Source organism: Copidosoma floridanum, unplaced genomic scaffold, assembly GCF_036245765.1.
Source record: "Copidosoma floridanum isolate Cflo_tuat_1 unplaced genomic scaffold, Cflo_Japanese_pri ptg000021l, whole genome shotgun sequence".
NCBI classification, from domain to species: domain Eukaryota; kingdom Metazoa; phylum Arthropoda; class Insecta; order Hymenoptera; family Encyrtidae; genus Copidosoma; species Copidosoma floridanum.
Window position 1 is genome coordinate 32,149,362 of NW_028321898.1, and position 24,755 is coordinate 32,174,116.

General features: G+C 46.0%; 1 protein-coding gene across 1 annotated transcript in view; it reads right to left on the bottom strand.

Annotated features, from left to right (window-relative positions):
• NLG-4 (neuroligin 4) overlaps positions 1-24,755 on the bottom strand; it is a 70,957-nt gene that overhangs the window by 21,142 nt on the left and 25,060 nt on the right. The window contains exons 4-7 of the mRNA XM_023390538.2: positions 4,539-4,892; positions 3,636-3,948; positions 3,073-3,280; positions 27-293 (exon numbers count right to left, since the gene is read on the bottom strand). Of these exons, the coding sequence (XP_023246306.2) occupies positions 27-293; positions 3,073-3,280; positions 3,636-3,948; positions 4,539-4,892 (1,142 nt within the window). The remainder of the gene's footprint in view (positions 1-26; positions 294-3,072; positions 3,281-3,635; positions 3,949-4,538; positions 4,893-24,755) is intronic.

Genomic DNA, 24,755 nt, shown 5'->3' on the forward strand with positions numbered 1-24,755 from the left:
TTCCCACCATTTCCGTAAAAAAATACCTGGGGGTAGTCGCCGTCCTTCATCTGGTAGTCAAAGACGTAGAAGTAGGTCTTGGGCGAGGGTTCCCTATCGGCGGCACTGGTGTCGTGGGCCGAGGTCGAGGCGTGTCCTCCACTCGGCCTCTTTGCGTGCCTGAGGGTGAAGAGGTCGCCGGTCTGGACGAGCGGTGCTACGAACTGAGCGTCGCTGAGGGCCTGGACGCAAGCGTCCCGCGTGTTCATCGGGTGCTGCACCGTCCGCTCCCAGTCCGTGTACTCATTCACTATCTAAACAATTTACAAGACAATACAAAAATATATATTTAGAATCATCCGTACTTATCTACTGTATATTCATCGTTGCAACACCCACTATTATATCAAACTGCAACGCTGGGTGTATATGCATGTTAATTTCAGTAGTACAAGCCGAGTTTGGTCAGACGCGCGTCAAATGCACGTATCATCGCAGTCATGCGTATTTTTCGTCTGTAGTCTGTTCATGTCGGATTGTAAAATACAATCTATACTAATGTTATTGGTTTATATTTTCCACCTGCTCAATACACAATTGAATCAAGTTTTAGAAACATTTTCTAGGGGACATTGGAATTTCGGCTCATGCGTTTTGTTGGTTCAATTGAAGTGCTGCTCGAAACGAGAATGTTGCCCGCGTGCGAATTGATAATGCATCGTACGCAAAACTCGGCTCGTTAGCGAACGAAAAAAACAAAAAAAAAAAAAAAACACTGCTCTGAGCTTCGCGGAGCTTTGTCGGGAACAGCAGTGCTCACCTGAGTCTGTAATTTTAACGCGCGCTAATGTACCGTAAATTTTTCCGCTGACCCGACGCGAAATCACTCGCGATGTAAAAGCCCTCGCAAAAGCTCGCATGGCCGGGTAATTGACGCCTGTGTGCAAAAGTATACGTATACGCGCGTACACGCGTCATTTGAACTCGCAATTCGCAAAAAACAACTGGAGCCCGGTACAGCTTAGCTCGAATGGCGCTCTCCATCAATAATGTCCCGATGGCGTTCAAACGGACACCGGTTTCACCGGCTCATTTATTTTCACCCCTGCATGTATTTCTCGTTTTGGTTTTCAAGTAAATCCACTCCGTGAGCTCTTGTTTTTAATTTATGTAATAAAAAAGAAAAAAAAAAAAAAAAAAAAGAAAGAAAACCACTCGCGGTAACAAAACCCAACCATTCAACACGAGTGGCATTAAATATTCCTGTGCACGTCGGGATGGATGGAAAAGTTTTAAGGGTAGGTGGGTATTCATTATGGAGCCATTATCGCGCGCCGGGACGCATTAAGCCTCAAATTTTCTGAAAAAAGGCCCGGGGAACAATGCGCACCGAGCACCGAAATGCATTTGCCAAATGTACATGATAATCAAGTTTGCAGCTGAGTACGACGGCTGGTATTACGCGTATGCGCTCTCGCGCGTTAGACGAAGCAATGGATTGCTTTCTGCTCGGCCAGCGGTCGGGTGTAACGCCTTTTAACGCCCTCGAGCATCATCACCTTGTGCACCGCGGCTGAACCGTATAACACACCCCCGATCGGTGTTTGCCGCAGGAGTCCCTGCTTCCGATGCGACTCGATTTGCTCTCGCTGTGGTCGCGACGTGGCGCAGTCATACGGCACCGCGCACGTGTGGGGCCAATTGTACCATTAGCCAGTACTAATTTTGGGAGACAGCCCGTGAACGAGCTCATGCACGTTTGCGCCACTCCATTGGGACCATTGCCTATGCTGCCACCGGCACTTTCATTGGCACGATTGTGGTTTTGATTATCGATGACGGCTTTGCCATTCAATTCAGACAGGTATAAGTACAGAATTTTCACTTTGTATGAAAGAGAAGTTGGTTGCATATGCTTTTAATATAAGGTGGCTGATCCGAATGAATGGATTTTGCACAAGTTTACAGCGCGACAGCCGATGTATGTGAGAATTAAAATGGAAATTTCATTGAATCAATCATGGTCAGCCGTACGTGGTCGGCAAACAATAAAAATATAAAGCGTACGAGGTAAAATAAATAGTCAAAGAATAAACGAAGATAAAGTAGTTTGAGATAAAGAAAATAGCATCCCCTTTTGAAGGTGTATACATGGTATTTGAAGCTATAGTCGGGTAAAGTGTTTCAGGGGTGTATCGTTAATTAAAGCTCATTTGCAGTAATCCACGTACGCAAGTCCAATCAAACGAATCGAGCTCGCATACGATTCTGATACCGTGTACCTTTACAAAGCCGGCCAATTCATGTTGATACTTCTCTTTTTAAAACTGCAATAATTTGTGATGTGTTGATTAATTTGTATTAATTGCCAATAATAACGTTCTCAAAGTCTTGCGTTGAACCGGCATGAAATTCACGGTGCATTGATCTGGTGATTATAATTAAAAGTTAACATCATTATTGAATTTGTAGGTGCACGCAGGGAACGCTGTTGTGGAGTAGTTCAACCAATTTTCATGAATAAATACACCAGTCGAGCGTTCAAAGGGGTAATTAAAAATTTTTCAAATGAACGTTTGTACCGCGTTCGTACAGAGAGTCAATAAAAAAATAAATAAATAAATAAAATTACTCCGCGTAAACAGAGTTATTGCTTGGGTCTCCCAAATGTTTTAATAAAATTTATACTACAATTACTCGAACGATCAAAGGTGTATATTGATACTCTTGGTGAATCTAATTGAAAGTTGAATGGTACGTAGGGCTGGAGTTTTTTTTACGATTTGAAGAAGAGGATCGCGAGAAGTTGTTGAAATAAATGATACGATGTACGCGTTGAAAAAAAGCTCTCGCCTCGATCGAAAATTTTCCAGCAGCTGCTCATCTTTTATCGTTTTTGTCTTCGAGACAATGGACGAGCAGCTACAGGCGTACTTGTACGTCGTGAAGGATGTACAAGGTGTGGATGGGGGGAAAAAAAAAACAGTGTTCAGTATAATAGACAAGCGCGTACAGGGAGGGAGACAAGGGGTCTACCGTCAATGGTATATACATACTCGTAAACGTTATACATGTACGAGCATCTTGTCTCACCGTGTAAAATATCTCGGTGAGGTGATACGTGTAGGCGTTCCTCACGTAGGTCCTTATAATTCTGTCCCGGCGTTCGCCCTCGAAGCCCTTCTGTATGTCTCGCTCGGCGAATCTCCCGAGAGCCTCGCTCGTTGTCACCCCGAATAACAAATCGTACTTGTTGTTGCTCGTTATGGCCTCGCCGTGCTCGGTTTTCTTCGACTGGACCCTGGAACAAACAAAACCAATGTCACTCGAGTTGTCCCCCCCCCCCTTACACAATTACATTCATCTCTCGCTTCAACCGTTTTCGGTCCAAATTGGCCGTTATTCGAAGGATCACGTGAGCCATCACGCAGCATCTCGATGGCAAAAAGTTACCCCCCCCCCCGCTTTTTATACACGCGCGCACAGAGTGAAAAATGATGCCTGGACGCGTCGGGTGAACAATAGCTTCGGAGTTGGCTCCGCGAAAGTTTGCTCGGCGCTTCAACAATGAGCACCCGCGAGTGTACATACGCGGTCCAATGCGCGCGGACATAGCGTGGTTGCGAGCAAGTTGGTGGCTATGTTGGGGCACTCACCCGTATCCGTACTGGTACTCGGGGCCGAGGTAAGAGAGCAGGTCCTTTTGAAAGTCGGGCTTTATGACGACGCCGTCGACGCTGGGCCCGAAGGCGCTGAGGAAGGCCGGGGCCCGGATGTCGGCGCGCTGGAGGGCATCGAGGCTGCTCTCCCGGAGACAGTCGACCAGGAGCTCGTGGTCCCTCAGCAGGTCACCGGGTATCGAGCAGTTCACCTCCCGGGCGAGCTTCAGGGCGTACGAGGACGGCTCCTCCACCACCGCCCACGACGAGAGCGCGCTCCCCGACAACAGGATCGCCCTCTTGAATAGACCTGCGCTCGTTACAGAGAATATATAATCATCATCATTATTATTATTATTATTACCATGTGGTACGTAATTTTTTTTTTCTTTTTTTTTTTCATGCACATTTCAGCTACAACTGTATACTTATTTTAGCTATGGACTAGGGGACTCTACGTCTCGTGCACATCTACACGAGTGTAGTCGTCATTCCTCTTTTGTGTAACCATTTGTGAAAAAATGTTAATTTTGTACTAGTTGGCGCAAAGCGGAGGAACGTAATAACATGTATTTTCGACGATCGATGATGAACTCTCCTGATAAAAGTCAATTATCCGCGACCCGAGGGCTTTGAAAAATAATCTTCTCCTCTGAGGCTGAACGTAATGTCTGAAAAGGGAGGCACTATAAAGGGTGTACATACGCGTAACACGTATACATGTACTTGCAGTTCGCCTCGATCAATACTTGCCATGGCAAGTTGGAATAACCGGCATGGAAATCAGCAATTAAAGCTACGAGCGCTCGAGGACGAGAAAATGCAAGGTGAGTGGGAGAAGATGGCGATAGTCGTAGTCGGGAGGCACACGTAACACTGTATATATTATGTAAAGCTCACCGGGCATGACGGTCGGGCTGATGGCGAGAAAGTTGACGCAGGCGGCGCCAGTGCCCTGTCCCATGAGCGTGACGTTGTTCGGGTCGCCCCCAAAGTACTCGATGTTCTGCTGGAGCCAGTGGAGGGCCGCTATCTGGTCCATGAGGCCGTAATTGGCCACTCGGGCCTTGGTGTGGGGCGACACGTTGGCGTTGAGGAAGCCCAGCACGCCCAGCCGGTAGTTGAGGCTCACGACGACCACCTCGCTCGTGCTCGCCAGGACCGAGCCGTCGTACGTGTTGCCGCTGCCCCAGTCGTAGCTCTCCCCGTGGACGAACACCAGCACCGAGTGCCGCCTCCCGCTCTCCGACTGCCCTGAAATTTACCATTGCGCGTTATCATCTTTATCGCCGCGCTTTCATCGGTATCGTTATCACCCCCAACCCCCCCCTCTGATGATCGTTATATCGCCGATACTGCCCGGTCATTGTTATTATACTTTCCAAACCTCGGTTCATTCGTTAATACCCAACACCAGCTGCACTTACAGGGGATACCCATTGATTTTTCATTGAATAAAAGCATTGAAAGCTTACGATATGGCTTCAACTGCACTCAATTAATATAATAATAAGCCGCGTGGCCACGTTTGCTCGCAATCGAGAATTAAACACGCGTGTGTGTGTGTGTGTGCATTGAACTTGGGGTTGAAATGGTTTTACGATTCTTTTTTAGTGTGTACTCGTGCTCGAGTGGGGTGGGGTTGGTGGCAGTTTAGGGCAATTAATTAAATTTCAGTGGCTATTAATTTTACGCTCCCGGGGACAGCGAGTCGGGCAACTAGCGCGATTTGACACGTCACCCGTTTACCGCTAACTGCGTTTGTATTTGGGCATTAATTTGTTAAATCCGCACAATCATGGTTGCACTGGCGTACGGTATATGATACATGAGTCGAGCTGGAGTTAAACAGAAGTCGAGAGTTGGATTATTTCGCGCGAGCGACCATTCAAGCTCAAAAGTACGGGTGGCCAACGTTAATGGGATTGTTCGTTTTTGTACTTTGGTTAATATTATCAATATATATACTTTGAGCTGCTCGGGACACCCACGTACTAGTGTGCAAGGGTGCAAAGCACTACTAGTTAAGTTACGTTTATATCCTAATGCAATTTAATTTTCATAATTATTAATATCCGGGGATTATTGCTAATTCGCTTAACGTGCAATTATCGCGATTTATCCAATTGGCTGATTGTTTTGTACGATGTTTGTCTATTGAATGGAGTACTAACATAATTATTAAATTCTATCTTATTACGTATGTATGTATATTATTTGTAGCATGTAAACTTTTTTCTTGACATCCCAGCTACGGACAACGAAACATCGAGGGTCCATTGGTACTTGTACTCATACTGTAAACATCATGAGGTAAATTGATCATAGAGCCCAATCGTCGTCTACTGATCCTTATTCGGACCCTCGAAGAAAAAGGCTAATCGGTTTAGCACACCAGGTTACCACTAACGGTGACAAGCGGGATGGGGAGGGGGGGGGGAGCGAGAGAGCAGTTGCACACGCAAACTCGGAAATGTAGGTACGGGGGAAGCGAGAGCCGAATCGCGCGGGTCTTGTGGTTTTTCCTGCACCACTCACCCCCGCCTCCTCTTCCTTGAACATCCTCATTGGCGCTGCAATGGTGCACCGACGCCCGAGCGAAAACACGAGAGATGGGGGTGAATGGGGCCGAGGGTGGGGCAGTTAACGCGGCGGCGGCCGGCTTAATTAAAATTACAGGTCATAAGTGGCTCTGGTTTCCGTCCAATGATCATCGGTGGGTCGTTGCTGTATACCCTATAGGGTACAGGTACTACACCGATTACGTTGATCTTGCGAATAGTAAAAGTACCCTGATGTACCATACAGAGTCCCACGATCTTTTGATTTTTCATCCAAGTACCACACGATACTAAACATAGCTTCTGAGTGTCTCATTTCTTTTTTTTTTTTTTTTTTTTTTTTTTTTTTCTTAAATACATCTTACTTTCAGTATAGTCTTACATCTTTTCGTAAGTTCATCTCCCGTAATAGTACGTGTTGAATAAATAATTAAATTCTCGAAAACTGTGAAGCCAAGTTAAGTTACTCTGGGTACGATTGCTGATTTGTACAAAAATGTTGTCAGGGCAGTCATAAATTTTTTGGTTTCATGAGCGCTTTCTTTTTCGTCGACTACCCCCGACGACCCCTACCGGCATGGATTCGTCGTGACAGGTTTATTCGATAGAATTTCAAATATTTAATCAATCAACTCTGAACGCACCTGGCAAAACCTTAATGGAGTTTTCCCTCGGAACGGCAGGTAATTACAAAAACGACAGATTATCGCGGAGCAGAGCGCCGAGTCACGCAGAGTCAATTATTAACACCGAACTTTCGTGAAACAACAGTAGTTGGGTAGTAAAAAATGCAGGAGAGCTCCGATACGAAGGAAAGGTATATATTCCGCGAAATTTTGCAAAACTCGCTTTCCACGGACTAATATTTCATGACGCAGGGCACCATTACCGCGTTGAGCTTTCAATTTGCGCGCTGAGTACAACAAAGAGGGACGGGGTGAAAAATAATGCATCACTGCCACAGAGCTTACGGGGAGCATTGGATTTGGCACAATGGATGCGCCCGCAAAGCTTCCACCTTCACGGAGAAATCCATCAAAATGGTATCACGCGAGCTTGGCTCGGCTTAAAAACACACTCGTAAATGCGATTTTCAGCAAATAGCTCGCGCGCGCGCCCCGGGGAAAGCAAAAAAACACACACCCTGGAATGCTCCGCAACGAGGATACGTATAGGGAGGGGAGATGAAGAGTGTTCCGTTTGATTAGCCGGAAAATTGACTGGAATTTCTTTGAGAGCACGACTGGCGCTCGAACGAACGTGTACACCGTGGAGCAAATGCTCGGGTCGTATAGTAACAACGAGAAATACAAGGTATAGCTCTCGGTGATGTATGGTGATTCGTGTCTACAGGAAAGGTTGAAGAAAACAAGAACAAGAAAGAGGGGGGGGGTGACCGCGAGTCTGTCCTCGACAATAGGTGACCCAGACTCGTTTGCTCGTTACGCGTATAGGTATACAGTGTACACCCACATATATACCTATGGCCTAGCTATACTTGTATGTTGGGGAGGACATGCACGGGACAAGGAATAATCCAGCCAGTTTCTGCAACAACCCCGTCCCATTATATTTTCCCACGTCATCGCTTTCCTTTGTGTCGGCAATAATTAACTCTTTTCTCGCTCGAGCCGAGGTCTCCCTCGAGGGGTCCAGCCGGTGGAGTACGGCAGGTCGCGCGCGGATAAGGAGCGCGCAAATTGCCCCGCGAGACCCTGCCGGTGACTCTACGCCGGGGGAGTAATTATTGTCGCGAGGCAAAAGAGGGATAGCGCCGGGATTTTTCATGTTTCGCCCCCGTTTGCCGTTGCTGCGCGTTTATCTCACATCCTCGAGCTGCTAACTTTGCGCGATTACGCGTTTCTCGATCCTTTGACCCTTCTTTTTGTTTACCTTATTGCTTTCCAGGCGCATAATTGCAGCTTTTCCCGACCTACCGGACTTGAGCGATAGCTACTGCCATCCGAGATGGTAATTTGAAATAAGTACAGGTCTTCTGAGAACGGTGACTTTTTTTTTTTTCGAGAGTTTATTCTACGGGACAAAGGTAACGCGATAGTTTAATTTTGTTTTTTCTTGAGTCACCGGCTTGAACAACCTGTTTACGGGAGGTGACGCTGCCAAAGGACTCGGAGTGTAATTACATTGGAGAGGAGAGTGTGCGTGAAATTAAAAAAAAAAAAAAAAAAAAAAAAAAGCAATACAGGCCATGGAAGTTATCGATCAAACAATCGTCCTGCGAGTCAGAGCGAAGCAGGGGCTTGGCAATGGTATTTTAATTATTTCAGCGTCCAGGAAACAGGATGGGAAACAGAATGCAACTATGCGGACGAGTCCCCGACGGCTTCAAATATTTAACTCGATGTGATTGGATGCTCTCTACGCCCCTGATTCCACGGAAGCTCCTCAAAGTGTAAAAAAAGTCAAGTCTTCTCCCAGCCACCCTTTTGATGGAAGGATTTTTATTTTACTTAAACCCTTCAGGCGTACAGAAACACTTTTAAATATAACTATATCTAAAGTTAAGAGGTAGGATGATTTTTTTTTTTTTTTTTTTCAAGATAGAGAGAAAATGTTTGTCTATAGGGCTTTTACCACCTAAAGTCTGTATTTTTTAGTTTATGACTTTGTGCCGTTGCAAACCTTGGACCTTTATCTTAAGGTGTATACGAAAAATTATTACTAGAGATGGTTTTTTTACATTTTAATTCCACACGAGTAAAATCTTATTACTGTACGAAACTAACTTTCCCCCAATGTTTTTGGAGGGACTCCGTATGTACGTACAATCACGCGAGCACACATTTGCGTGCCGGCGAGCCACCATCACTGCCCCCGCAATACAGCCGATAAAGGGAATGCAATAAATGCCACCGAGCTCTGATGTTACACGTACACGACCTACGTGTTTACAACCGTCGTCGCGTGTGTGCTCCCACGTATAATCTTGCACAGAAGCTTGGCAATTACAGCGGGCTTTCATACCCGATCTCTCGAAAAGTTATTACCGTACAATTTACGTATCTGCCTTTATACGGAAAGAGAGAAAAATACATATACCACACAATCGTCACATAAATTTCAGTGAGCAAATTTCTTTCCACAACGAGATAAAAAATTCACCCGCGGGGACTCAGTGGTGTTTACTGTATGTCGTAATATTATCTTTGCTTGGCCGACCAAGCTGACCTCGGCACAGAAAATACGTAGGTCAAAACTCAATTGTTGTTTTCGGGGGAGCTCGAGCATCGGTTTTTGGACACTTTGGAGAGTCCAGACGAACCGATTACCCTACACGCGACCGTTAAACATATTTACCAAAACTGTAGTGAGTGTGCGTATTACTTATCAAATGGAAGCTAGAACGGGCTCGGCAGGGATATATCAGGGCTCGCTGCGTCCAACGTGCCGGGAAATGCCGGCAGGCGTCACTCGGGCTATTTGATCTCGCTTTGCGATTGCGAGCCCTTTTTCTCTTTCCGCACAATTTGACGTTTGTGGAATTTTTTTTTTTTTTTTCCATTCCTCGCTATTTACCGTAAAAACTGCTGCCTCGCAAACAGATTTACCTCGTCCGTTTGATGTGCGATCAAATGGCAAAGCACCCAGCCCGAGGCTCGGCACTTTGTTTGCTCTTGGTAAAAGAACCTTTACGTCATCGTTTATTTTCTTGACTCGAGTGAGGATCGAGTCAATAATTGAATGCATCGAAAAATGAATAAATTGACTAGCTTCGATTGTATCGAATTCATCTCGAAAGCTTTGAATTTCCGTAAGAAAATATTATAGCCACATCCATACATGATACGCGATGCGTTGAAAAATCGGTTTTTTTTTTTCTACAAAGCAAGTTTATATGTTATTTCCAGTCGTAAAAATGCATGATCCCTTTGATTTTTCAAAGCTTCCATTTCATTCATATATTTTTGTAAACATATTGTTTACACTGCGCTGTCGAGGGAAAGGAAAAAAAAAAAATGTTTTTCATGTTTATCCCTTTGAAAAAGTATTTCTGTTTTTCACAAGCTATAGCCATCAGGGATTATTTTCGATGCACGAGGGGTTTTTCACCGGTCAACTACGCACACCCGCACTCAAAAGCGCGTCCCGCATACATGCGCGCGCGACTAGATTATTTACAGCAATAAATACGAAACGACACGATGAGTAAATACGTCACCAGCGGCCGGCAAAAATTCGGCTTTGCGATGGCCATTTGGCGAAAAGCGCCGAGCAAATCCATTTATCGAAGAGCGCAAAGTTGTATGCTCAGCAACAGAGAGAGCCACGCGCGGATATTTACTTCTACCGATCGGTACATACAGGTGCATACGTATACATTTGTATACAGCTAGGCACCGTAAACACGTATATAAGTCTCGAGTATGAGGACTGCACAGGGTCACTTGGCTCTCGTGCCCAACTTCAGTCGTCGATTCAATTTGTTTGCCGGAGCGAACCCACGAACCCTTCCCTTGATTATAGTTTTGCACCCGCCTTCCCAAGGAATTTAGTTGACTCCAGCAAAGTTGCCAACCGTGTATACCTACCCCCCCTAGCTCTTACTCCTCTATGACCACCGATTTCAAAGACACCCTATCCGCTACGGCCGAATAAACTACCGTTGACATGGTACGTCGTGCTCACTTGGTGTTCCAGCTCCCCTACTCATGATTTTGATTGAAATTATTTTCCGATTGCCTCCACAACCCGCAGAATTATCAACGATAACAACAACAAAACGATAAAACGAACGGATCGTCAAAAGTTGGTTTGCTACGGTCGATCCCATTCGCAGGCCTTGTCGATCCAAATTATTACGTGCAAACACCAAGCGTGGTAGACTCAGCATCAGTTTCCAAGAGGAGCCTGGCAGGGGGTGTACAGGAGGGGTGTAGTCGGGGAGGCGAATGTAACGATTGCCCGGAGGCGCTTTGAAATTATCAAGTCCGCTGTAACTCCCCCTAATTCTTGAGCTTGATCGTTAATGCCAAAGTTACCCAGCGAGAGTAATTGCACTTGTAAGTTGCAGAGTAGCCTAAACCTCCACCATCGCCCACTTACATCACTGTATGTGCCCACGAAATACCAATAACGCGAGCAGCCTCTGTTCCATTCTCGAGCCCCGTTGCTTCCTCTTCACCTGGCAATCAATAAACTTTGAATGCCCCTTGTTTTTTCTTTTCAGCTGCGTTAGCTCCAGGAAACAAGAGCGCCTTCTACGGAGAATCGTACAAATTTCGGATCCTCCGTGGCAATTGGGGAAAATTCCGGCATTGGTAGTACAGGAGCGAGGAGGATCAGCCCGAGTTTGATTTATAGCTCTTTCGACTCGTACTTATCTGCTCGGTTGGTTAAAAGCCCCTTCTTCTTCCACCTCGCCGGGGAACGGGGAAAGTGTGTGTGTATATACCCACGGACTCGATACTTCTCCTGCCCTCCACTCGCGCTCCCTCGCTGCACCGATAAGTTTGTTTAATTGTACTTCATACGTCTTCCCATTTAATCTCTTGTAAACCCAGTTGTCTTTTGCAGCTCCCACTGCTCCCAAACTTTGGTAGCAACAGAGCTGCCGTTGTGTTTTCTAACGAAGCTTTTTTTTCCCTTGCTATTCTTTTCCAAGATGAGAGTATTTTCTTTTCTTTTTTTTTTTTTTTTACGATAAATTATAAACGTGTTTTGATCAAGTGTCAGTTTGTACTTTCATTTCCAATCCAAGGAAGACATCGCTTCTTTCGACCCTGTAGCACCGCGGTCGTAAATTTCAGATGGTTAATTTTAGTCTCGTATAAATAGCACACAATCGGCTGATCGATGGACACAAAAACAAGGGGGAGGTCCATACATCTTGGGTTATCCCTTTAAATAAATCAACTTGCCCACCGCATCGATAACAACAACAACAATAGCAGTTGCGAAAAAAAAAATAAAGAGTCCGGAGCTGATCGATCTCCCGCTATTTCTCATCGTGCCCCGCCGCCTCTTCTGTTTTAAGGTGTCCCTACTCTGGACTGACTGCTCGTCACTTTTATTCGAAAAAAGGCCGGTCCAAGGTTTTCAGCCGACTATATTCGTAAATCCCGCCCGCCCGCTGCAAAAAAGCGAGCAGAGCCGTATCACGGGCTTTCCGGAATTTCTCTCTCTTTTCTCCCTCCGTTCCGCTTTATTTCGGTGTATAGGGTGAAATCGCGGTACGTGTGCCGCGCACGTAGAGCGCACCTGGGGGCTTTTCTCTCTTTTTCACCGTAGCTATTACGCCCCGCTCGAGTTTGCCGCAGTGACCGCAGCGGTGGCCCGGCACTACGTGGCAGTGGTATATTTATATGGATACAAAAAAAAAGCCCCGACAACTAGCGGTGGAGGCTACTGTTCCCATTTAGGGAGCCTAGCGTCTACCACCGCTGTTTTTAGCGCCGAAACATGGAATCCATCGATGTGTTCTTTTTTTTCGATGCTCATTCTGACCAAACCCCCAGTGGATGTATCGGCAGGGGTCGGAGTCGGTAATAAGCTGCTGCCAACGTTAGTTCCAACTACAGCAGCTTCATAAATTATACAAGGAGGGTATGTATGTAACACCTCTTCGAGGATGCGGGGAGAGTATCTCTATAATAAATTTCGTCCAACATTTTTCCCCGTCGTCATCGCCGCTATTATTGCGTACCCGGGAGGGAGGGGAGGGAGGGAGGAAAAAGAATATAGACTTCTTCGTTTCGCTCCGATTTTTTCCCTACCTATATTTCCACTTAGGAGCCATTCATATTTAAACCCGCTTCCGCCGGTGCTCCTGGACGAGGAAAGCGGGCTAGGATTTATGCGAGCCGGCCGCAGGAATACGTTGTATATTATCCACCGCCGCTGCCCGAGACGGGGATGAAAGAGTAGTGCAGGAGAAGGAGAAAAAAAAGGAGGTCTCGATGTACCGCGAATAAGAATGTTATTGTATCTCCCTCTATTTCGCGGTTTCCTTGACTCTTGGGGCTTTCCCTTTTTTTTTTTTTTTTTTTTTTTTTTTTTTTTTTTTTTTTTCTTTCCAGGATACGACGCGTGACTTGGCCTTTTTGGGGATGATTCAACCCTTTTTTTCGTCGCTGCGTAACAAATCGTTGGCTCGAGCCGAATATAATTATTATTCAAAATATAGATTTGCCCTCATCCCTCCGATCATGCTTAATCAGAGCTCGTCGTTTCACCGGGAGAACTTCGATATTCGATACGCATTTAATTTACATGAAGCCCCATTTAATTTATTTCTATAAGGTATAGGTGCAGCCTCCATTTGACGGATTAGAAGACATCCAATCAGTTTGATGCATATACGTATATATATGTATGTATACACGGTGTGCCAATATTGCTCGATGATGATTTATCCGAGTAATCCCGGCATTAATTACGCAAGGGTGTATTTTTCTTCTTTCCCCCTCTGAAAATTCCACCGATATGCGACTATTCCGTATTCAGAGATGGGATGTACATCGTGAAAATAAATTGAAGTAAATGATTAAAGTTGTGTTTACAAATCGCACAAATGATGTTTGCGGGGCGTAATTCAATACGATACGTCAAGGCCCTCTCTGGTGGTTAATTGGGGAAAAAAGAGAAATACGTGTATATATATACACGCCGTGGAAAAACATTTCTCCGGAAGGCGAGTATGTATAGGTGAAGCATTTCCATCCCTGTGTTGCCGTAAGGAAAGTGCTTCCTCGAGTGCATTTGCGGATCATCGAAGGGTTTACCGCGGAAAAATATATATCCTGCACCGCGAGTGAGATACCCCCGTATCTGTATAACGTACAGTGGATGGTAGTTTAAATATAATAAAAAAACGGTACACGCGGGCGAGCGAGCAAGTACCGCCTCGGTTTCGGCTCGTTTTCCCATCCCTCGGCCCTTAGCGGGTCTTTTTTTTTTTCTCTCCTCGCTTCGCTCCCTTGGCCTCCGCCCCCCTCCCTCCTCCGGCGTCTCGAGAGAAGAATCAACAGAAAGTCGAGATGCGGCCGGGCCGGAGCAATTCGAGAAAGACGGAAAAACAACGAAAGAGGAGCCCTCTCTCCAGCAAAGTTGCTTCCTCCTTGGGAGAAAGGGGCTCCCTCTTGGAGAAGCAGCCGGTATATGGCAGATGAAAGGGAGCAAAGGGCGCGCGAGTGGAGATTGATTTGTCGGTGTGTATACTCTGGTGCTCCGGGTTCCGATGGCCCTTGGGCTCGTACACGAACACACCCAAGTGAAATAATATCGGATAAAGTGAATTCGGTGGCCTTTGCGCGCTGGGTAAAATTAACCAAAGTTCCTTTTGATCCGCTCGCTTCCGGAAGCCCAATTGGACGAAATGATGGTTGAATCTTTGGCGAAAGTCTAGAGTACAATCTACATCAGGTGGGACTTTGGAAGGCATTTTTTTTGTTCACATCGGATAGGACAGATTGGTTAAATTACCCGTGAGAGCGCTTCGTTTGCTCGCTTTCGCGTCCCCTTCCATAGAGACCCTCGTCATATTTTCCAGTTGACCGAAGCCAAGTGAGCGATAAGGTAATTCGCAACGATGGATGCTGCTTTTTTTTTCCTCCTCCTTATCAAGCAGCCGAGTTTTCCTTGTACCCCCCTGCTCTATGCACGGGGATACGCTTAAAGATACCGGGTATGGTACACGCGTATACACGGCTAGATTAGATTTTCCCCGGATATCTCTCTGTGTGACTCCCGGGTAAACAAGAAAAGCTGTACCTATACTCGGCGCACATCCCCTGAATAAACGTCGTAGAAACTTCAAAGCCTCGCTAAGGTAAATAGCTGCGCGGGTGTACGTACGAGCGGTACATCGGCTTCAAAGGACGGAGATATGTAAATTTCATACCTTTTTGCCGATCCGCGATACACACACGCACTTTGCAAGGTACAAGTTGTATTAAACGCAGTTTGTTGTTGTTTTAAATTTAAGTAGATTGTACGTGTGGAGAGGTGGTGAGAAAAAGAAAAAGCAAAAGGTGGTGGATACAAAGAGAGAGAGAGAGAGGGTAGAAAATGACGGGGAGCTGTACTCGCGCAACAGTATATACCACACTCTGACACGCGCATCGAGAGCAAATCGATATCATCGGCTGGTGTATGTGATATTACATATGTATAGGTGTACATGCACGTACGGCTACTGTTGCTGTTGCTACTATACCGTACGATTATTATAACATGCGATACCACGTGAGACACGCACCGGTGGTAATTAACTGTCCAATGAAACGAAAGACGAACATCAACAACAACGCGTTGAGTTATACGTTACAAATACACGTATGACGCATATATATAACGTATAAAATGTGCATGTGCCGGTAGACGGTAAGTAAGGGGGTGGAGGAGGAGCGGAAGAGGGGCGGAGAAGTGGAGCTCCCGGGGCGCATGGGAAGCGCATCTCTCGAGATGCCGGGTGGCCGATCGATAGCCGCCGCCGCTGTACCGGAATCTAAGGGCTGCTTATACTGCCACCGGCGCTGCTGCTGGTGTCAACGCCTCCGTATACACGTACAAGATGCACGAGAGAACGGAATATTATCCGCGAGGCCATTAACTCTCCACCCGCAAAATCGATCTCGTTTCTCTCGTTTGTTTCCCGATCGCGTACACGGGGATGTCTCTCGGGTGGCTCCTAAAATCGAGGTCCCAAAGCTTTTACGATGATTCAGCAGTCCCAGTTCCGGTTGTTGTCCAGGGGGGGGGGGCGCTTTTAATTTCAGCCACTGGACTTGAGTGCAGCGGAGATCTCGGTCACGTGGCACATCGGTGTGGGTATGGACGTCTCCTGTCTTTCAATCCTCTTTGTTTTTCCTCAAATTACCAATGTACACCCCTTCCTTACGAGCCGTCGTTTCTTATCCCGGTCTCGGAGCTGATAATTTCTCGGCTTTCTTGCTCCCTTATAAATTTCCTTCACCCCCTCCTGCGAGGATCATCTTTGTTTGCCGTAAAAAAATTTACTACCTCGTAAAGTATACATCGCGCCAAGATTGCCTGTCTCTGCCCGGGGTCTGAAAAATTAAGTCGAAATGGGTGTACGCGCGAGGCGTCCAAATACCTACAGCCGAAGACACGCGGCAATGCATAATGCACGCGATGCCACGGGGAAGAAGAATGCAATCTGGCGGATTTTTTATGTTTTTTCTCTCGAGGTGTGAATGAGAGAAAAAAACGTTTTTAGGGGCTCCATCGGTACAGTATATTTCATTACTTCGCCTTTGACTCCCCTTCCAACTTGTTCGCCAATTTGTCTCGCGCGAAAATTTTGTACCTTAAAAAGCAGCTGCGGCGACGTTTCATAAATTACTTTTCACCTCTTTTTCTCGATCCGATGTATTCAACGGCGCAGTTTTCAGTGGTGCTTCCCCGCCAATAGGTATTTCTCCGTTCCTCCTCCAATGCAGCAGCAACGCCTCCACCATAACATACTTTGCACACGCGTCGACGATCTTTAGTTTTTGCCCCCCGCAGCCACTACTCTTGGTATGACACCACGTCACGTGCTCTTGGCATCGTCGTTTTATCAAGTCCCCCTCAAAAATCCAGGCAACCCCTCCCCTCATCCACCCACGCTCCCGAGTACATAATAACAACTACTCTCAGGCGAGCACACGTGGCGCCGTCGTACAAACCTAATAACCGATAGGAAAACCAGTGAGCGGAGCAAATGGAAAATAAGAAAGCAACATCTGCGCCGCGGGGATCCCGAGGCAAAAAAAAAAAAAAAAAAGGGCTGGAGTCGAAAATGGGGTAGCAATTTTCTCGCTCGAGCTGCCTTCTGGGAGATTTTTGTTTTCCGCGCTGCGTGTACACACACCGGTATATATATCTCTCTCTCTGTACTATCGCCACGTGCTGTATCCCCCATCACCTGCTGCCTATATCCATCTCCCCTCGGAGGGTGAAGTATATATATGTTTCCTCGGTGGCATTTTATTTCCAAGTCTTCGGGGTGACACTCTCAGGATGGCTCCTCATTTTTCCATCGACGCTTTTACGCGCCCGGCAACCCCAGCCCTCACCGATCTTCCCTCGTACATTTACTGTTCTTTCACCTCGGCTCGTTGTCTTGGAATGAAAAAACATCCGACTTGTTTCAACGTGCCACACGTGCCCTCGGCCACGAGAGGAGGCCTGAAAAATTAAAGAGGAAAAATCGCCGACATCGCGCGTAATGGCCGAATATTTATTCCTCTCCCTCCACGCTCCACCCAACTAGTTTTACAGTTCAAACTTGAGCGCTCCGCGTCGCCACCGAGTTATAAAAATTGCCGTGGAGGGAGGAAAAAAAAAAATTTTTTTGCGGCTAATGCATTTTGCACGCGCCCCACCCGATCGATAAGTTCGCAGCTGCAGAGGGTTGGTGGCATGCGAGTTTGTGAGAACCAGGAGTAGAGAGGGAAGGTAAGAGGTGCCTCTCCTTATTAATTTATGCGGCTCCTCCCACTCCAAAGGGGGAATTATTCATTCAGCTTAATGGACTTGGTCATCGGGTGCTCTTGCAACGTGTACAAGTTTGTCGGGGGCAGATTTCTCGCGCAGTTGTGAAATTCGTGTACATAACCAGTTTTTATCTTGTGCGCTCATGGGGGTGCTTTTATACACGGAATTTGCAAGTTTATGGCATCAGCATCGGTATAGGGGACCTTATTCGAATGAAAAAGAAAAAAAAAAGATTATTATTACTTTATTATACTGAAACGTAACTCTGATGGTGTGGCTATAAAAAGAGCAGGTACAGTGATATCGGGGTCACGTGCTTGAAAGTGCGAGTAGGGGACTCTCGATCGTGCAGGCTATGCTCATCGAAGCTGCTTTGCCGTGGTTCACTCAGAGTTGAGTGCAATGTACCTCCGGTAACTATGAGTGCCTCTGCAGCCTGTCCATGTGCATCTCTATACAGCCGAGCTTCGGCAGGCTTATATCAACCCTCGGGCGCGTATCGAGCCCGGCGTGTGTGCAGTACAGCTTAAAACGCAACACGAGCGAGTGTGCGCTCGGGTTAGTTGTACATACATACGTAGGTGTACTTGGAACTTTTCTCTGCTACGGCGATGACAACAACAATAACAACAACGATGATGGGAGCTATACCGGGGGAAAAGAGGTTCCCTTCCGCCAAAGTTGGTCCGTGCTTGCGCGCAAGCTCCCGTGCCTGCAGCTAGATTTATGTGTGCCCGTGCAACGCGAGCCAAACGAGGAGGCTGCGCTGTAATTAATTTGCAAGGGGATAACTTGACCGCGATTGTTACCCGGGAACACCGCGTGTCCGCTCGTCCCCCGGTGTTGGCCTGCCCTTCTTGCGTCTGGTTGTGCACTCGGTGTATGTATACATTAACTGTATGCTCGAGTCGTTGGGTTATTTACGAAGCAAGTCAACAAGTATGGATTGGCCCTTTTGCTTGTGGTGTTCGGAGTTCGCACTTTAATCGCTCGTTCGACTAGATCGATTTCAACCCCACTCGTTCGTCCCAATTTGATGAGGGTAACTTCGTTGTGGGGGAGCGATGTGCGTTTAAAAAGTGAAGATGCCTCTCGCGAGCGTGAAATTTAATTATCACTCGTCCCGGCGTTTGACGCCAAACAAATTTACTGCCCCGTAAATTCTTGAACGGCCCGACGTTTCATTACGGCGTGTTTGCCTCGTGGCTTTAAAGCGTGTTTTAGCAGAGATTTCAGCGAAAAAAAAAAAAATAATAAAAAAAAGAGCCGGGGTAAAAAAAGGGTACGGCGAAACTTTCCGACTAAATCCCGTTTAATTAAATTAATTAGGCATTCAGCTCGAGCGAATTCATTTTCCTCGATTAAAACGCTGCTAGCCGAGATTTGCGCAACACACAGTGTGACGTGCGTCCCTGCACGAGGAGGTGGGAATGCAAAAAGAAAAACGGAGAATTAAATTAAATCTGAAATTTTTCCCACCCCTGGGCGCAGCCATCGACGGATCAACGATTTCGGCTTGCGACCTCGTGGATCTTCGAGGGAGTGTATGTATGGGTTATAGAGGGAAAAGATAAAGAAGCGAGGCCACTCTCCACACCGGCGGAAATGGAGATCGGCCGATAGGACTAGAAGTGGATGGGAGGAAAAAGCTCGCTCGCAGCCCCGACTAATAGGGGCTCTTGGGGAGATATTTTCATTGCAATCAAGCGTGCGTGTGTGTGTGTGTGTATGTGTTATACGTGGGATCGTTTCCCTCCTTTCTTCTTCCAACGATCCACGAAGCTATAAAATCGAGTTGGCCCTCCAGCTTTTCGACCCAAATGTCTCGGTTGTGTATAAAGCGTTTGTTGTAAATTAAGGACCCACTGCGCCGTGCTTGTTTAAACGAAGCTTTGACCCAGTTACAGAAAACTGCGTCAAGATGACTTTTTTCTTTTTTCCCAACGGTGTTACTTTTCCAGAATGAAGTATACGGCTTTTCGAGCACTTGGTGAAAGCTCTCGTTAGAGCAAAGCTTTTCATGATGAAACAGTACAAAAAATAAATAATAATAATCCTAGCGTCTTTAAGAAATAATAAACTCTCGTGAATTATTAAACGTTTTAAGCAACGCAAATGGACTTTCTTTTGACGTGATGTGCAAAGCGCACTCGCTGTACTGGCACTTTTTATTAAAATTCCGCTTGAAAGACTGACTGTATGGTTAACGGTTCGCTGGATCAAACATTTTTTTTCGTCACCTTGACCGAACATGATGGTTGTCAAAGACAAACATATGTACAAAAGAAATAAGGATAAGGTCGCACGTACTACCAAAATACCGCTGTTCCAACTAACAAACGAGGGCGACATTACCGTGTCCGTTTGAGCGATGGCTGTGCCACAGAGAAGATATTTAAGCCAAAGTGCGGTGTAGAGAATGGCCATAGGGGGCAGAGGAGGTCAGCTCGGAGGAGTGAAGGATCGAGGGAAAAAAGTCGGTGCCAGGAGACGACGAGGGGAGGATAAATGCGACGCGTTTGCAGGAAAAGCGCCGGGAAGAGAAATGGCTCGCCTGTGGGTGCATTTTTGTCGGGCGATTAGGAAATCGTATTTCCCGATGGCTTTCTTCCGACGCGACGAGAAATTATTCCGTGGCAACTCCCCTCGTGGGAGCTCGAGGTGCTTTGCTCTTGCCCTCCTTTTCGAAACAGTCGTGCATCCTCCTCGGCCTCCGCTACTTTTTCGAGATTCACATCTACTCTGCTGTCGTTGCCTTTACTCGGCTGCGAGTCTAAGGGACTCCGATTTCCCTTTCGGTGCTTTTTCTCTTTACTTTCGTCTACACTGTTTTTCATCAAAGTTTTCCACTCTGCCGCAACATTTTCAATTTAACGATCAAAATAATATCCCCCTCGAGTTTTCTCTGTAAAAGTAACACGTGGGATTTACCTGTCTATACTCGATGCATGAGAATCAGTAGTAATGCTCGAAAATAGTCAGACGTACACTGGAGCGTAGAGATACGCAATCATTTTGCGCTAGAATCGCTATTATTTTGTCTCTACTTTTGACAAAAATAATAATCATAATAATTTTCCAAGTTTGCAACTCAGAGTCACCTTACAGTTGGGTGCTGGTGACCTGGATATCGCAGAGCCGAGATCTTTCAGGGATCCCAAGTATCTCCGGTCTTTCTCCGCAGGGGTAGTTTCGTCTTGGAATTATATTTTCCCCCCGTGCACTAGCTCCATATTACAAGCCACGCTCAAGCGAAGACACTGACAGCTATCTCTCATGTAAATTCTGCACACGTGCAGTAAACTTTCGTTCGCGCAGCCAACTTGTGCTAAATTAGGGACGTAGATTATCTTTAATGCAGCCGAGAGACTCTGCAGTAGAAAAAAAAAAGGAAAAAAGACCACCTATCTACGCAGAGAAACACTTTAATTAGCAAAATAGCCATCCCGAAGCATCAGGCGGTGCGCTTTCCCGGGTGAATTATTACCTTATCTGAGGGACTTTTGCCTTGCTCTTAAAACTTTTCACTTTTTTTTTTCTTTCTCTTAATCCCGGGAAAAGTCGATGGGATAATTTTTCTCGAAACAAAATTAGAGCTTCCACCAACATCGTTGCATTCTATTTGTTAAAGCTGCGTGAAATTTTTAGCGATTTTCCACGCCAAGTGTTGCTATCTGCTATAAGTGTAAGATTAACGATAACCGACGAACAAGTTTGTCCCTATCCCCCAAGTCTCGATGAAAGGGAGGCCGACCGAACGAGGTGGAGGGTTGGGGGCAGAAATAAGCGGTGAAAACTGTAATGGAAGTTAAACGAAGATTAGTAACCGAGGGGAGGAAGAGGCAAGTGGGGAGGAATAAAAGGGTGGGCTTATTCACTGCTCGGTGAGCGACGAACTCGCAGAGTCGGAAAAGTCGTTACCGTACCGAGACGCGTGGGGCAAAGTTTTGAATCTAGTATTAAAAATAAAGCAGGCCAACAGCTCTCGGAAATGCGGCCCTTTTCACGCAAGCCCGGCCCCAGAAAAATTACGTTTCATCGGTGCTTCTCCACCTTTTTTCCTGGCCAAAGAGGATCCAATTTTTCAAAAGAGTCTTTGGATTTCCGGAAAAACTTTGCCATAAATTTTCACTGCGTTCAACTGCCAGAGCTGATCGTTGCAACAAGTTCTCTGATGTTCACCCTACCTTTGCTGCAAATCCAAAATGTGTATATTACTATCACGTTGCACAAAGTAACAAAATTTTTTCTTTTTTCTAGTAGTAGAGATCCAGTTTGGTCAGACAAGCTGTCTACGCCAAAGACTTTTTTTGTCATAAGTTGCACGTATTTAAGTCACCTGAACTCAACATACTTTTTAAATACCAACAACGGATTAAATTTTTATTGCACATTGTTTGTACAATAAATTTTTTTATAAGCATTAATTACGCCAAACATTTTATATTATTATAGCAGCAGAATAACCTTTAGGCTCCCCCAATCACCGTACTAGTGCTCTACTGGTGTGTATACAAGGCGCCGAAGCTCGTAAATGAATCCAAACGCGTCATCTATTTAGACGCGGCTATTTAAATTGCTAATGCAGCGCCATTCCAAGAGAAACGGATCGATCAAGGCATATTATCCCGAGCTCAGTGCCACGATGTCGTGAGCCGCGTCGCGTTATGCTAATGCGAGGAGCGAAATTGGAATTACGCATGCATGCGTGAATTGAGACGGCGCATCTTGACCTTTTAATCTTTCGGCTGTCCACTGCATCGTGCCAGGCTGTTTCTGCTCGGGTGGTTGTACATAATTGCTCGAGCAAACACTTGACGTGCTGCACAAACACGCGAATGAATTAATGGATTTGCGAAATTTCTTCGGGCCTTTGCGTACATGCAAGAAGGCTAACTTTGGAAGGTAAAGCAACCACCGCGATAACTTGTTTTTTTTTTTTTTTCTTTCAGAGTTTCATACACCCAAAGCTTTCACGCTCTCTTGCTTCGTGCAACTTTCCACTACCTTCGCCGTGGCCACCGCAAAGTTGAAAACTACTGCGGCGTGTCCGCAATAAACACGGTAGATGAACGAAATAAGAGGGATGGACGAAGGCGAGACGAAGAAAAAGAAAAAGAAAAAAAAAAGTTATATGTTCGCACTTATTGTACGTAACTTCGTCCAGTCAATCGAATGATTTGGCGAGAAAGCAGAGACGAATCAATAGAGGCGGTCGTTCGAGATTGTGATTTCTTTCTTGGGTAAAGGTCATTTCATCATGGAGCAATCCAATTTTTTTTGGCAGAGCAATTTCGCCTCCTGACGCAAAGTCCATGTTTGGGCTCATCAAATCTGAAGAGAACGAATCAGGACGCAAAGGACCAAACTCAATTGTGCGATATTGGAAGTTAGGGCGAGGTGACAGCCGCTCCACCCTCCACGAGGCGAACGGCTTGTCTGAAATACAGGGGCTGCTCCAACTGAGCTCGAGTCAAGTCACTCTGCTCAAGGAATTATTACTGGCTATAAACGTCGCATTGTCAATTACTGTGCACACGTGCCAAGATGGAAATTAGGCTGGGAGATCATTTACGTGCCAAGATGTTGGATTCTAATTTTCATTATTCCACAATTTTGGCACAATCATCTAGCCTGATGTTCTTTTTTCTATGGCGTTAAACAAAAAAAAAAAAAAAAAAAAATTATGGAACGCCACACGAAACGAATAAATCTTGGACGCACAAAGCATGTCCGACCAAACTCTGTCCATACTACTGAAACGAAAAAAAAGATTGATTCGTAAGGTACTCTTTTTTTCTTCGTTTCTTTAACTTTCTCGAGAGCTTCTTCGTTCAACTTTTATGCTGGTAGCAGTTCCACTTTTGTGGAAAGAAAAAAAAAAAACGTCAAAATTACGCGAAAAGTTTTACCACGAAGGACGACATTCCCCCCCTCTCCCACTTTTGCATTGATTTTTAGCAGTTCATAGTGCATTTGGCACTACCGGATGTTTCTGTCCCGAGAGCGAAGCGTTTGTATAATGTACCGTCAAGACCCCGAGCAACATTATCGGTTAAACAGTTTCGTACTCATTGGAGCAGAATCAGCGAGAGGCAAGGGGCAGGGGGGGGGGGCAAAGACAAAGGTAAGCTCGAAGCACGAAGGCAATTTCGGATACCAAAGAAGCTCCGAGAACAAAGCCGGTCTGCACAGCTACGTCGGAACGGCTCTTGTAATGAGTTTCAAGTGGCTGCAGGTCATGGATCTCGCGCTCTCAGCTTGGCGTCAAAAACAAATAATTCAGCGGGTGAAGCCTCCCGGAAAGTTTAGCACTAAAAGTTAGGCTCGCACCGAGTCATCACTCACGCGTGTCTGACCATAGTCGATTTTCACTACTTGTAACACATTTTTCCCGCCACCTCGCTTGGGAGCTGTTTTAAAACTACACGCAGTTTTCTTGTAGAAACGTGATAGTAATACACTAGGAACTGATCCTCCGATGGTCGCATCAATTTTCCATAAGGCCAATACCCTCACCACCGCCTGTATAAAATGTCAGAGGGCTTCGAAGTTTCAGAGCAAGTCCATGCATAAAAGCGCGTCGACGCGTTCTTGTTCGGGACTTTGCGAACTGCGGTGACACGAGAGACAGTGACGTACTGTGGTCTTTGTCCTTGCCACGTGTGTGCGTGGCCCGTATTATGTGAGCTCTCGTAAACTCGCCCGGCGCGTTATGCATCGCCAGGAGACAGAGAGGAAACGCGTCACCCGATAAGATAACAAACGCGCAACTGTGGCTGCAAAGGACGGGGGAAACTTGCTATTGACGAGCTCGCAAGCGTCAAGTCTGGCTGATGTAGCGCCCTCAGTCTCGCCATTGTTGGCAAACGAGACCAAACTTCTTCCAACCAGGACCTCGACTTATTTTTCGAATGTGGCTCGACTAAGGTTATTTATGGTTGTAACGAGGTGGTACTTGTACCCAACTACACCTAATTATCGTTCCAATTTTTCACCAAACTAACGTACGAGACTTACTTCCTTATATTGCACGTTAACTGAAATATATACTTTTTTTTTTTCATGGGAATCACAGATGAAGTTCATAAAGTTT